A 16,503-nucleotide genomic window follows, 5' to 3' on the forward strand; every position below is an offset into this window, starting at 1 on the left:
TCGCAATAATCGACGATTTTAATAATTTTGTCGCAATAATCGACCATTTTAATAATTTTGTCACAATAATCGACCATTTTAATAATTTTGTCACAATAATCGACCATTTTAATAATTTTGTCACAATAATCGACCATTTTGATAATTTTGTCACAATAATCGACCATTTTAATAATTTTCAGTGTTTTTCGGTAGACTAACAACATAACAAACTAAATATAGTCCACTTAAATAATTCATAGAAATTGTATATATCTATATATATCCTGATCTGTCTTCACATACTCAATCCACATTACACATCTTTATACTTAACAGCTGTGTATCAAAATTTATATTGAGTGGTTAATTAGTTTAGGAGTGAATCTAATACTTGGAAATATATAAACATATGCATATACCTAACTTATACAGAAATTAATAGAAATCCACTTGGAAGCACAGAAAATTAAATGCAAAAAGCATGACGGTTAGAAGATTGGACACTTGCAGTATTTTTGTTTTTTTAAATAAACATTCATTTATTTAAAGTTTCTAATTTTCAGCTTATAACAAAGCCCTCTTCAGGAATTTTTTTCTTACTTGCCAAGGAAATGCATTTAGCCTGATGCTTTCCTTCAGGATTGAAACATGAATTTTTCAGTATAGCTTACTTGCTATAAGTATATTTTCATACTATTACTATGTATATTTCTTGTGTGTTTATTTCGATAAAGCGAGCCAGCATTAGATTTGCTTGATTGCCGCAGGTATATACTCTGGCAAGTCATATTGTAGCAATTCAGTTGACCAATTGTTTTACGACAGCAGATTATTTGGGTGGCAGATCATCACATAGACAGCTGGAGTTTTATATAGATGACATATTTCAGTTATGTTAACCTCTTTTTTGTTGCAGCTGTCATCTTTTTAACAACAGTGATTTCAAACATTATTAATAATGACATAATCAGTTTTATTTGGATTATTCTGATTACTGACCTTCTCTTGGATGTTCTCCCAACGTTTCGACCGATGTAACCTCCAACATTGTTAAGAATCTGTACAGAATATCAAATGAAACATTTTATTAAATTCATGGGTAGAGCTTGCTCTGATTCTATCAGCCATGACAAAGTTAATTGCATTTTTAGTTTCACCCAGACTGAGAATTGAACCTTCAACCTCCAAAAACTGTCACTTTGAACTGAATATACTTTGAACTTATATCGGTTATGCCATAGGTTCTTGAGAATAACATCGAAGATGAGAACATAGTTTGAATAATACAAATTATCCATTCTCATCTCAAAAATTCCAAAACCGCATACAATTATTTGAGATTTAACAATTCTTTCAGAGTTCCCTCCTTTTGTAGATCTTCTCCAAACTCATTCCCTTTAACAAGAGGAAACAACTGTCCTAATCATAGCCATTCTTCTTTGTGGTTCAGAAACAAAGAGAAAGATTTTATCAGTTTATCCACTCTGAAGATTTCCTATCACACAACATTGGGAACATTTAACTCTAATTCTAATCTTAACTTCTAATTGAATTTTCAGATTTTCTGCATCATCTAACCTTATGTGGAAAATTCAGTTTTCAATATTATTTTAACACGCCTACATCCAGTTTTGCTACAACACCATTTGTCGCTCAGAAGCAATTTTTTATTGCATTCAGAACTTCATCTTCCTGAGATACTGCTTAATCACCATCATTAAAACTTAAATAATTTAAAAAAATTGTATATATATATCCTGACCTGTCTTCACATACTCAATCCATATAATACAATTTCTACTTTTCCACTCTCCCCCTCTTTCACTTCTCTTCTTTGACGTTTCACTTTATAAAATGATCAGTTCTGCTTAGTGAAATTTATTTATACCAAATGATTATCGTTGAACAAATCTGAAATATTTGTACCATTTCGTAAACATAATTTTCCACATGTATGTGTTAGCTAAAATGCAACTCTTATAAAACTAAATGATTTTCCAAATTTCTATTTAATAATCGCAAGAAATTTAAAGAAAAGAAAAATGCTTTTATATATTTTTTCTTGTTTATTTTTGTGCCCATTTTCTACTTGCTCATCACATCCTTTCATCTACTCCCTCTCCTGACCGAATTTTGAACCAGCTGTTGCACTGTGTTGATTTCATTTTTTATTCCAATCCCCAATGCCACACTATCTTGTTTCTATTATTTTTATTCTTTCTCTTCCCGTCTATTTTCTGTAACATGCAGCTTATGAGGCCATCTATTAACAGCATTTATTTTTCAATCATATTGAAAATATCGAATAATAAAAAAATAAAATAAAATATTCTATCATAGTTAAAATTCAAAATGTTAATGACTATATGTGTGTGATATATATATATATATAGCTTTATATTTCTGTGTATAAATAGCTTCTGTAAGATTAAGGGGAGATAATTCAGTATAAATTTCGTCATCTGCAACGATTGACGAAATGAATTAGTACTTTTTAGCTTATAAATTGTATTTACCAATAAGTTATTCTTACTAGTTTTTATCAGTAACATCTTAAACGAGCTTTGTAAATATTTAAAAGCGCCATAAAATATAAATTATGTATTGTTTGGCATAAATAATTAAAAATAGTTTATTTTCTGTTAAATAGATAAACCCTACTTGTGAAATAATGTTTTTATTTTTTAATTTTAATTTCGGTTTGATTTTTAGTTGGAACACTGGTTTGAGGCAACTTTAAAAGAGAAAAAAGGATTTACTGTGAAAAAAATGAGAGAAGATGGGGCGTGTTTATTTCGAGCTGTTGGTAAGTATTTTTTTTTTTTTTCTTTTAAGCTAAAAAAAAATAAGACAAAGAATATCAAACACTAGTGAGAATGTTAAATATCCAAACTATGTGTACTGAAAGGTTATTTGCCAGAAGTAACTGCTCTTGGCATCAACAGCTGGAAGAAAACAATATAATGTGATTGATTGTCCAAAAATGAAATAATCCTTGGATGAATCTGGGCCACTTGAGGAAGAAGAACATGTTAGATGGCTAAAAACAAAATAATTATTCATTACAACCACATGAAAAAAAGTTAGCAACAAATAAAACACCTAGAGACTATATTGACTGATTTCATGTGGGCATTTGCACATGGTCACAAATTGTTATATAACAACCAGAACTTGATATCATCAGTGAGTTGGCAATTTATTCCTGAAAAAAAAACAAAAAAACATTGAATTCCTATGCACCTATGCATCACTAACCTGTACTCGTTCACCACAAATGACAACAATAACAATACCATAGTTTCATATATTGTTGTCAACATTCTTTTAAGCACAGCAAAAAATACAAGAATTAATTGTTACCAATTGATTTAAATGACAGAAAATTCTTGGATGGATTCTAAGTTAATATCAATATAATAATTCAAGAAAATTTCATATTCCTATGTTACCTCTCTTTTTTTTTTTAAAGATTGAACTCTCTTGATTGTAGAAGATGCAATGTATCTGTTCGTCCAGACATAGTACAATAATATTGTAGGTCTGAGTTTGTGCCAACTGGGAGTAAGATTGAATCTGGACAATATAGAGAAATTTGTGCCAAACAGGAGATGAATTTTTTTTTTTTTTTTTTTTTTAATGAAAATTGCTCCAGACAAGCTATGAAGCCATTTGATGTAAGGAGCTAAAATAAAAATGAGCCAACGATAAGTGTTGACATCTTGATCTAGAAAACAGCAATTCCTTCCTCTTTGTCAGAAACATCACTAGTGGTACGTGAGGTCTAAAGAACAAAATAAGAGACACAAGAGTTGCAGGGGAAGGCCAAGTAGAATATAGAAGAAAGTGATAAAAATGGATTTGAGAAAAAAATGATAAAAATCTGGTCATTGATTGGTTAGTTTACAACTCAATTTCAAGCTGTCCAACATATACCACATTTAAAAATTGCATTTTTGTGGTTAAGTTTGTTTTATTTGTTTTTTACTTCAAGGTACATAATTAAATCTGTTTCATGATTTATGTATAGAAAATATTAATCTGTATTGTTAAAAAGATTTTAATATTTAATCCTGATCAATATTTTAATGAAGTCTGTAAACAAAATTACTGCTCATCTAAAAATTATAGATGTACAAACACACAACAGAATATTTATGTAAATTTTACTCTTCAAAATATTAGGTATTTCTATTATGTGCGTTGATATTTAAAAAAAAAATGCTTTTTTGTATTTTCTATTTTTTATAAATGTTTACACATTTATCTTTTTAAGCTGACCAAGTTTTTGGTGATCCAGAGATGCATTCTGATGTGAGGAAAACTTGCATTGATTACATGGTATGTGGAATTTCTTTTGAAATTTATAAATATTATATGAAGTTTATTTGTGTGAAAATTACTACACATTCCCATTAATTTCATCTTGTGATGACTGGGGAGGAGGGGGATATTTGTTAAAATTTGGATGTAAACGATTCTTTTTTTATTAAGCTACAATTTTTTCTCTTGTGTCATTAAAAGTTCTTTTTCAAATTATTTCAGTGATATTTTTGAATGTTGATGTTTTTCAATTTTATGTGCATAATATTGTGCGTCTCTCTCTGTAAATAGCATTACGAGTTGATTTTTTCTTTTTAGATAATTGTTATTTTATCAACTTGCATGCAAAGATGCTCCAAACCCTCAAGTACCATCAGTAGTTCAAAAGTTATGAGAATTTTAAGTGCCAAAATTTAGGCTTTTCCGTGGACATCTTTCTTTAGAAAAAGTGGGCTAAATTACGGACCTCAACATTTCAAGAAATTTGGTAATTTTGCCACCATTTATTTATTTTTCAAGCTATTCTCATGAAACTTGGCATTCTTATGTAAAATTGTGTGCTCTTTCTGATTATGCGGTCTAATCTGATGTCTCTTCAATGTAAGCCATGAATTATAAATTAAAATGTACAAATTTCAATTTTTTTTTTTAAACTGACACATGGTATCATACAGTGGGTGTCTATTTATGAACAAAACTAAGTATTATAGAAGTATTTAGATATAGCTTTATTGAGAATAGGTATTTACCTGCCTCTCCACCAAAAGAGAGCTTAATCTGGGGTGTAGCCATTGAATGCTACTTCAAAAAAAAAAAAAAAAAAAAAAAGTTGAGTAGATATGAATTAATCTCAGAAATAAATTGAAGAAAATTTTTCATATAGATTTTGAATTTCTGTAAAAGATGGAAATTCCTATAGTCTACCAGAACTTATGCATTTTGGGACCAGGCTAATTTTCAAAATAAACTCCTGATTTACATTTTGTAAATCCTCTCTCTCTGTCTCTGGCCAAAAATATACCCCTATTTTCTGAGATGCAGCCATAAATCATACTCTACATGAATCCTCAAATGTAACTTTCACAATACCAGGATACCAAGAATCTTGGTAAGCAACAACTATATATTCACCAGTTGATGGTAATTTTTTTGGTAGTTGTTCACACAGGTGTTGAACAAGACATTGAATGCCTGCCTCTTGTTTCATGCTGTCATCACTTCGATTTTTCAGTTTTTTTTATTTCCCTACAACTATTTCTTTTAGCACAGACTTTTCTCTTTCCACATGTTTTTCACGAGTTTTGCCTCCTTTTCGCACTGTTTTCATCAGACTGCGACGATCATCTAATGGCATATCTTGCAATCATTTTAGTTTTATTGCATTTCAGCAGTTGAACAGAGGAATGGTGATGCATTGAAGCACTTGGCCGTCTTCTTTGGCTATGGTCTAGATCACCAAAATGATGCTTGCATCCCAAGTTGGTGCAGATCTGTATGAATATTCATTTTTTGATATTTAAAAAAAATATTTTTATATCATTTTAGTGTAAAATTACAAAATTTGCTGTAAATATTAAAATATTATCTTTGTCTGAGGAGGGGGGGTCCACCAAATTTGCCTCCTGGAAAAAAGTCAGCAAGCTGCTTTTCAATTGTTTGGTTCATGGCAGATGCAACAACTTTGAGACATGAAAGTAATTCATTTCTTGTGTCTTCATGAACAATGAATAGGCACTTTGCCATCCTATTCCTGTGAGGTAAATTTATGATTTCTTCAGTGATATCTTTAGTCCAGTGGATGTCTGAATGTAAAATCATTTTGGGATTCTTTTTACATTTTTCTAAAAAAGATATGTATATCTTGAACATATTTATTAAGTTGAAGATAGGATACCCTTGATTTGGTAATCAAATTCCAAAATGGTCCTGTAATTTTTATGTAAACAACTCACAAACATTGCAACATAATGCCACTAAATTGTGACTGCAGCTTTTAATTTTTGATTTGTATTTGGTAAGTTTGGGAAAAGGAGTTAAAAATAAAAAAAATATGCAAAATACTGTTAAAACTCACCGAATATATGTCAGCCTATCTCACGGTAACATATACTGAGCAAGTTGCTAACCGTATTTTGTCTAGTTTTTTATTTATAACTCCTTTTCCCAAACTTACCGTGTCAAAGAGAGAGTCAGGCGCCATTTTAAATTTTCCAATACATCGGTAAACACTATGTTTTTCAAGCTGAATAAACATGTTACATTAAATAAAAACACTAAAAACATATCCAGTTAGGTTGAAAAGTAACTTATCTTGCCTTCGATAACATTTATTTGTTATATATTTGTTTTTTTGACAACTTTTTTAAATCTATCTGTACAGTAATACAAACCCCAGGAAAGTTTTTCATGAAGCATATGTATAATATTTTTTATATATATAGACACGAGGGCATTTATTGGTTGGGTTTTAGTCATTGCCGAAATTTCAAAAACGTGCTTATTTTTCTTGTGCTTGTAACGCTTGACACTATTTACTTTTCGAAATAAAGATTTTACATTAAATAAAAACACTAAAAACTTATCCAACTAGGTAGAAGAGTAACTTATCTTGCCTTTGGTAACATTTATTTGGATAATTATGCACTTATGTTACCGTGCTATTGTTTTTTTTTTTTAATGGTATTATCAAGTTAAATTCAAGTTTCACAATATTTTTTATTGTTGAAAGTATAGAATAGTTAACAAAACACCCTCCCCTCTCCATATTAAGAATGGGTTTCTAAATGTTTTTATTTCAGCAAGCTAACATAAGTGCACAAGTACCTTTTATTTGTTTTTGGACTACTAAAAAACATAAATTTTACTGTACAAGTAAGAAGATATAAATACCATAATAGAAACGTATGTACTAAAAGCGTTAAAAAAAACGACAAAATAGTTTTGGGTTGGTATTGTTTGGAAATAAAATTTAAAGAACTTAAAAATAATTTTTTAAATTGACAAACTCTGAATAAAAAATTGTTTTCCAAATGAAAGTAGAAGTGTTCTATTTTTAAGCAAAGACAAACAAAACTCGTCAATACGCTGATTAGCCAGCTGAGCAGTAAGCGCATTAGTGCGTAGCGAGCTGTTTTCATGTTAAACGGATTTGAATTTGTATAAAAGATGACATTTCAAAGACATTTCCGCACAATTAATAATTTACATATTATACATGAAAATAATTTACATATTATACATGAAAATAATTCTGAAACTATTTTCTAGATGAAAATCGATGATATATGCTGACTTACCTTATTAATTTTGAAATATTCTTTGTCAACTTTGCTCGGTCGTAACTTTGCTTCCTGTGGCCGTAAAAGTATAAATCAAATTCCACTAGAGACAGACTTCTATGTTTATATAGCCTGTAAAATTTCAGCCATATCCAATCAAATTTAACCCACGCATATGTATCCAAACGTAAGGTCTGAAATGTAACCATTGAAAAAATAACTTCCCTTTTTGCTGGCATTATTTTTTACCGTTTTTTTTTCATTTTTAACTTGGAGCATAAAAATATTGAACGCATAAACAAAAAATAAATTAACATCATTGGAATGCTTATTCTATTCTCTTTCCATCAATGCAGTTCTTTTAAAAATTGACCAACAAATAAAAAAGATATGACTTGTTGAAGCACATTAGGTATGTTATATTGCCGATGTCCACGAAAATACAGCATACACTTGTAATGCTACTATAAATATGACCGTCTCCTCTTAAAGGGATTATTTGCTAGTTTAGTGGGCTTAATATAGGGCTTGAAATTGTTTTGGGCAAAAAAAACAAAAATTGAAAACTTCCGTGAATGACATTTTTGCCCTACTGGCAGCAGCCTGAAAAAGAGTGAAATTTGTAAAAAATGGTCAACTTTAGGTTATGTTCACCAGCCTGTATTTCATTTGTTTGAATTTGGTTTTGCATAAAAATATATATTACATGAAAGAGCAAATCTTCCTCTTTCATATGGTTTTTATTTTGTATTTGTTGAATAAAAATTCAATTTTACTGATTTATTTTAATAGCACCAACAAAAGTGATAACATTTTGATGTGGAACGCTAGCTGCTAATTTTTAAAAAATCAAGAAAATCATACTTCTTAATTAAAACTCTTTGCAAATTTTTGCCATTTGACCAATAAAAAAAAATATAAATAGCATAAAATTAAGCAAAGAATGATCTTAGGTTTTTTTTTTAAAAACAAAGGCCACTCAAGGATAAGGGTGTACAGTAGACAATTGGACAATAAAATAATCGTTTACGTTAGACTTGAAGACAACCATATTGTAATCAGCTGGAAAGCAGGAAAACTGAAGACAATTCCATAGGCGTGCAGTTCTAAGAAAAATAAAAAAATGACAACAAATATTAAAAAAAAAAAAATATGCAAAATTCTTTAAAAAATTTTTTCTCTTTTAATTTGCTTCTAGTGAATTAACTATTCATAATAACCATGGCAAACACGATATAAAATTAAAGTTTATTCAATTTCCTATAAAATGGTGCTAAGAAATTGTACCTAGCTTTATTCGCGAAAATGTGCAAGGTGAAAGAAAATTGACACCTCGGGAGTCTTTTGGACAAAATTGCGTGAATTGTGAACATGGTGAAAATGTGCGAGTCAATGGATGAAAGTTGTTCGACTTCGATATTTCACCAAATAGGTAACTATACTGCTTCAATTTCAATATAAGCGATAAGAAACCATTTCTGTACATTAATTCATAAAAATTACGTTTGAATATTTTAAATATTCAGAAGTATTTTGCAACATGTAGTTAGCACGTGTTCAGCTTTTTAATGTAAACAAATGAGCGATGTTTTGGATTTTTTTTTTCAAAAATTAATATTGTATCATTTTGGAGGGGAAATAAAGAGTATTTATAATAAACCATTTATAAAACTAGTTATTTAATTTTAAAATGTTTGAGTATCTAAATATTTGTTTATTCGGCATTCTAAACCAGTTTCCTGAAAGTAAACAAACTTGGCAAAAGAGCGTAAAAAATGCTAGACAAGAAGCAAATTGAACGGACGTTTCTAGCATTTTGTATTTATTTAAAAATGATTTGGTGCAGGGTAGATATGTATTGAATGTAAATTGGTGTTGAACAGGTGTGTTGGCTTATATACTATATTCGCCATGATAAACAGTGAATTATTGCGATTATTAAGTTTATTATTTTAGAACTACAAGGTGTACAGAGTTGAAATTTAGGTATGACATTTGGCTTGATAGTAAATCTGAAAAGGAACAAGTTGCTTGGATTGTGTGGATGCAAATCTAAAGAAGTCCAAATAAAACACCAAGCATTACAGAAGGTGGTACTTTAGAAGAGAAAGCAACAACTGAAGAAAACAAAGCAAAAACAATATGTATTGATTATGCATGCAAAATTTCACATCTTTATCTTTTAATAGTTTTTGTGATTTTGAAGTTTGTATACATTTAAAGCATTCGGTACTTTATTTCCACCATTGAAATTGAACATATCAGTATTTTTATCGACTTATAATGAAAAAACTTGCAGCTGGAATTTTTTGAAAAAAAATAGACATAATAACCACTATGCATAGAATTATATTGCATGTTCATATTTAATTTTCTTTAATCCAGTTTTATTTGCTGATACTTCAAAAAGTGCCCACCAGTGCGATTTTGCTATTATAAATAATGCAATGTTCACTTTTCACATCTCAAAAATGAAAGCTGAAATTGAATTAGATATGATTATACGTTTATTTCCTATTGTCTTCTAATACTAAGAGTGATGAAAGCATCTTTCATGACATTTTTACTGGTTACTTTTTTTGCTTTCAAAGTTGCCATGTCGTAATGGAAACATGTTCATGCTACGTTTGCAAATATGAAAATGATCATAACTTGAAGACTAAACAAGATATCTTCATGATTTTTGTTTTTCTTGTATTTATGTATATTTTTTATATGAGAAGATCAAATTTAGTCATAGACGATTTAAAAATTTTGGCTACTGGTAGCTAATTATTATCAAATTGTTTGCGTCTGCGTTTTTTTTTTTTTTTTTTATTTCTAGAAAAATCTAATGTTGTCTCTACTATGACATGGATTGTATTAAAGTGATTCAAAATGTCAGCTATTTAATCTTATATGAACAAAGTTGCAATTTTTTGTCATTTTTTTAACAATATTAATGGGATTTTTATTGTTTCTATTATGATTAATTATACACCAGACAATATTAAAATTATGAGGGTTTTTCACTTTTTCAAAGCTTGCATTTGTAGTCAAACACTGAAAAAATAAGCTTCTGTTCTAATAACACCCAAGACAATAATTTTTTTAAGTTTCATCAAATTTTGAATGATCTTATTTTAGTGGCTAATTGTGTTACCAAAATAAAATTGGTATCATTGTTTATATTTTGTAAAGATTAAATTTTTATGATATAATGAAAATCAAACTTTAGTTTGGGATACTTTATATCTATGGAAGCATAGATGCTGTTGCATGATAGTACTTTTTTTATGGCATAACTTATTTCTGCTTCATACTTTCTTGTCAAGTTGAGATTCTTCGGATGCCAGATTTTGATCATCTTTGATAAAAGAATGAAGTACAGTCATCATTATTTCTACTTTTGATTTCGTCAACTGTAACATATCTATTAATTGATTTTTTTTTTTTTTTTTTTTTTTTTGCATAACTAAAAATGTTTTATTATTTTGATGAATAATATAAAATTAAAACAACCTATGATTTTGACGTCTAATTTACATATGTATGTAAATTAGTTGAAAAAAGTCGCTCTTTCTAAATGCTTAATATTAAAATCTACAATAGTTAAATCGAATAGAGCCTAGTAATTGTCTGTATTTTTGAGATGAGGTGTTTTCATTGATTGAGATTGTCGGACTGACTTCCTCATCTTGGTTGTTATTGTCACAACGTTTCGGCCGTTTTGCCCTCCGGCCTTCGTCAGGTGTTTTGTATCGAACTGGGGAACCGTTTGTTAGGAGTCTCGAACCCAACCCTTTATTATTATTACGGGGGTACCGTGTTCGGACTCCAGCTAGGCTTTGGGACATAGTTGCTGATTCTCTGTTTTGAATGTTACTTTTTCACTGCCTTCGTTCAGGATTGAACTCAGCACCTTTGGGTAACTGTAAACTTTGATACAATGTCTAGGACCACTCGGCCATATGGGTTCGAGAATCCTAACAAACGGTTCCCCAGTTCGATACAAAACACCTGACGAAGGCCGGAGGGCAAAACGACCAAAACGTTGTGACAATAACAACCAAGATGAGGAAGTCAGTCCGACAATCTCAATCAACGAATAGAGCCTGATAAAAAAAACTAAACAAAATATCGGTGAATTGTTCAATTTATTACAAATTACAGCCAATTAAAAGAATTAAATAGAATCTTTTTTCGTACATGACAATCAGAAACTGAGGAATATTTTAGCATGTATTTTGTGTCATTAAAATTTATAAGAAAAAATTTTTGAGACAAGCATTAATTCAGCTTTAGTACAATAATAGATATAATAGTTTTTACCTCTACAAAGACAGTGGGTGTGACGCAACTAGGTTCAACCTCATTTGGTGACGGTGACACAATTTTAGGTCCACGCTCATTGTGTGTGTGTGTGGGGGGGGCTGAGGTGTTACGTCCACTCTCATTTGGTACAAGACTTTTGCATCAATCTGTTTGTCATCATTTGTTGTTGTGCAACGTAGGTGAAACCAATGTTACTGCAGGGGTTTACATTTAGTTGTAAAATTTAACATTTCAAACATTATACCAAATTTTATTTTGACAAACAATTCTCTAAGTTCTACGCATGCCATTTGTCATCTGACTACTCATCATTCCAAGTAAATTGTACAAACATTTTGTTGGTCGAAGTTGTCAGTTAAAAAAAATTTTTTTAACTTTTGTTTGTTATCACCCACTGAGCAATAGTTTTTCTCCCTTTTTGTGTTTTGTGTATAATTTGACATGAATTTTTTTTTTTTTTTTTTCTAGGCTAAAAATGTTGATTATTTCAAACATTATGTGACAGAAGATTTTAATACTTACTTAAACCGTAAAAGAATGGACAGTTGTCATGGTAACCATGTGGAAATGCAAGCTCTGTGTGAATTGTATAATCGACCCATTGAAGTCTATCAGTATAGCATAGGTAAGTATAGCTTAATGTGAACAAATATCTTGCTTCCCAACTACCCACCTCACTGACCCCTATCACAGTAGCCCTTTATGCTTTAGTGACAATATCCTTTCTTTGAGACAAAAACGTTTTTGTTTTTTTTATTTATTTTTTTTAAGATATTGGCTATTGTTTTTTATATCAAGAGAAAATTACTATATGATTATTATTCCCCCACACACACAGGGACAGATCTTTCTTTTTAACAATCTTCTCTTCTGACATCAAAGCTTACAAACAAACAATCCAAATATTAAGCTATCATCAAATTCTATTAAATATTTAATCTCATCTAATATTGAACTTTTAATTCCGTTTTTGTTTATTTATTCCATTATTTCTGAAGTTGGTGACTTCAGAAATAATGGAATAAATAAACAAAAACTTGCAATGTGTCATATTTATGGTAAATAATCTTATCTATTAGCAAATAAATCAAGTTGATGTGTGCAGAAGATTTTGTTGGTATGGTTATGTTGAAAGAATAGATAAGAGTTCTTGGGTGTAGAACAGTTGCAGTAGCAGAGTCTGTTGGAAGGGGAAAGCCAAAGAAAACTTGGAAGTGATAAACATAAATTTGCAATAAACACCTGACCAAAGATGTGTTAGTTTGGAAGTCAATTTCTAGAAGCCATCCAACACTTGCCAGCATGTAAATTAGACATTAAACTGATGATGATGACAGCTCTGACCTTTGAAATTGGCATTGACAAATTTTGAGATCCAAGTAGAAATATTTTTTTTTTAAAATGTTAATTAGATATTAATATTATTTTAATGTTTTCAATTAAATCTCTCATTATTCTATTGAGTAAAGTAGTTAATCCTAATTTTTGTAATCTTTTTTTGTAACTGTGTAATGAAAAATGAAGACCTTTTAAGATATTAGAAAGGTTTTATTCAACATAAAATTCAGCAGGTACAACAACATGGTCGGTAACGAACGACTAAGCTGGGAAAAGGCGCCAATTTCGTTCTATTTGTAAACATCTGGTGCGCATGCACACTAGCGCTCTAAACTCACAACACTCTCCACCACATTTTATTTATATTTCGGGTTGCAGGTGATCTTCCTTCCCCTTTTTGTAGCTTCTGGAAGAAATTTGAAAACGCCCTTCTTCGAGTCAGACTGTTGCTGCTGCTCTTCTATTTCTAAACACTTTGTTTTGTCGACTGAAGAGAAAGACTCTCCGTTTGGTGAGGTATTATTCTTTGGGGTCTCCTGTTGATCAATCAACTCTGGTTCGCGGATGTTTGATGGAGTAGTAGAATCTGGTGATGTACCATGATCAGGGGAGACAGGAGATTCCAAGTTTGTAGAGGAGGGGTCAGTGACAGGAGTGGGGGCTAGGTCTTCTGTTGAGACTGTTGACTGACGGCCGTCAAGGAAACGAATTCTGGCAAAGTTGGGAGTTGCAGATATTATATCTACTGGTTCCACTAGGGGATCTGATTTGTGTTGGCGGACAAACTTCCTAAGGAGGGCCGGTCCTCCTTGCAGCCACTCGGGTAAGGTATATCCGGTGCCCGACCTTCTGGAAAAGTTAAACATTCTCTCGTGTGGGGTTGAGTTAGTTGCTGTACAAAGTAGCGATCAAATAGAGTGCAAAGCTATGTCGAGTACTTCATGCCAGTGACATTCGTCCAATTGCCTGGTTTTGAGTGCAAGTTTGATCGTTTTCCAGATTGTGCCATTTACTCTCTCGCATTGTCCATTGCTGATTGGATGGTATGGAGTTGAGTGGGTAATCACAATTCCATGTTGCCAGAGAAACTCTTTTAGTTCACATGAAATAAACTGACTTCCTCGATCACTATGGATGGAATCTGGGCAACCAAAAAAGGTAAATAAATTCTGGAGACAATTTATAACAGTTTTTGTTGATATGTCCTGACATGGATAGACAAAAGGATAGCGTGAATATTCATCTACAATCACGAGTAGGTATTTGAGATTATTCGTAGATGGTTTCGGTCCCATGAAATCTATTGAAAGACGTTCAAAGGGGGATCGGGAATGGATTAATCGACCTGATGGAGGTTTGAAGAACCTTGGTTTTAGTTCAGCACATATTTGACATTCAGCGCAGGTGCGCTTAGCATCTTCCATGGAGAATGGTAGATTCTTCTGCCTCACAAAGTGATAGTCTCGCTACTCCAGGATGACAAAGTGCTGCGTGCAGGTCCTTTAGTGATAATGAGCGCGAAGCAGAGCATGATCGAGAAAGGGTATCTGCAGAGTTATTAAGAGAACCTGGTCTATATTCTATCTCATAAGAATAGTTTGAAAGTTCAAGTCTCCACCGAAGCAGCTTATCGTTTTTAATACGATTTGGTGTCTGCGTGTTGAACATGAATGATGCAGCCTGTTGGTCAGTAATAATGGTAAAGTGTCGACCGAGTAAGAGGTCACGCCATTTACGCACAGATTCTACAATGGCTGCCGATTCACGTTCCACTGCTGAATGTCGACGCTCTGACTGCGTTAGGGTTCTGGAAAAATATGCTACTGGACGTCCATTCTGGGAAAGGCAGGCTACTAATGCTGTCGCAGATGCATCAGTTTCTATCGTAAAAGGAACTTCATCCTCAATGGCTGCAACCGAAGCCTTGCAAATTTCATCTTTCATGGCTTGAAATTGATTTTTTAGTTTCTCAGTGATAGGAAAGGACGTAATGTTTAATAAAGGTGAAATCCGATCTGAGAAATTCTCTATCCATGGTGAATAGTATGAGAAGAGACCTAGAGCCCGCCTGAGTGACTTACTGCAGTTCGGAATCGGTAATTCTTTTAGTGGTGTAAGTCTGTCTGGATCAGGACTGATTGTTCCATTTTCCAATAAGTGCCCTAGAAACTTTAGTTTGGTTATACCATATTCACACTTTACAGGGTTTAGTTGCAAGTTAAGACGGTTGATAACCTTTCTAAAAGCTTCCATATTTTCGTTTAATTCTTTATTAGTTTTTCCTCTGATGACAAATGTCATCAATGTAGGCAAATGTACCTTGGAGTTCATGTTCTTGAATCAGATTATGCATAATACGTTGAAACACAGCTACTGAGTTCGTTAGCCGAAAAGGTAACCTAGAAAACTCGTATAGTCCTCCGTCAGCTTCAAATACTGTGTAAATTCTCTCGTCTCTACGTATAGGGCATTGATAATATGCAGACTTCAGGTCCAACTTATTGAAAATTTTGTACTGTAATAGTTGGTGTATGATATCCGAAATTTTGGGAAGCGGAAAAGCATCCAAAAGTGTAAACCGATTTATAGTTGCAGAATAGTCAACGACCATGCGACGCTTATGTCTTTCATTTCTAGTTACTAGTACTTGGGCTCTCCATGGGGAATTCGATTTGATTATGATACCTTCTTTTAATAATTTTTGTATCTCATTCCGGATAAATTCGCAGTCCGATGCTGAGTAGTTTCTGCTTTTTGTTGCGATGGGTTTACAATTCTTTGCTAAATTAGCAAAAAGAGACGGTGGCTCGATTTTCATCTGAGTGACGTTACAAATCTGTAAAGATGGTATCTTTCCGTTATAACGGAATTCCACCCGGTTATGCAATTGCATGAACTCTTGTCCTAGTATAATTGGAGCACACAAGTTGGGAAGGATAGATAGACGCATATTAGTGTAAATTTGTCCATTAACAGCGATGGACGCAACACAGTGTCCTAAGGTTTTGCTCGTGAGATTCGAGGAAGCCATGCTTACCGTATCATTAGAAGGTAATATACTAAGGCCGAGTGATCTCACGATGTTCATTCGTATAAAGTTATGAGTGCTTCCACTGTCTACCATAGCTTTCAAACAGGTACTATTAATTGTTGCATTTACTACAGAATATTGTGTGCATAGAGTGCATTGGGATGACGCAGTGAGGGCAATATATGCAGAACTAGTCCTGGTATTATAAGTTGTTTGTTTTATTTTAGATCGGCAGAC

The 16,503-nt window shown here is 31.9% G+C and overlaps 1 protein-coding gene across 1 annotated transcript in view; it reads left to right on the plus strand.

Moving 5' to 3' along the window:
• The window catches only part of LOC145265420 (OTU domain-containing protein 5-B-like), a 74,954-nt gene that overhangs the window by 20,253 nt on the left and 38,198 nt on the right, over nt 1-16,503 (plus strand). Inside the window, exons 2-4 of the mRNA XM_080121249.1 lie at nt 2,695-2,788; nt 4,259-4,323; nt 12,366-12,522. Coding sequence (XP_079977375.1) covers nt 2,695-2,788; nt 4,259-4,323; nt 12,366-12,522 — 316 coding nt within the window. The remainder of the gene's footprint in view (nt 1-2,694; nt 2,789-4,258; nt 4,324-12,365; nt 12,523-16,503) is intronic.

This window comes from Euprymna scolopes, chromosome 40 (assembly GCF_053919585.1).
Source record: "Euprymna scolopes isolate OS-2025 chromosome 40, ASM5391958v1, whole genome shotgun sequence".
Lineage (NCBI taxonomy): Eukaryota > Metazoa > Mollusca > Cephalopoda > Sepiida > Sepiolidae > Euprymna > Euprymna scolopes.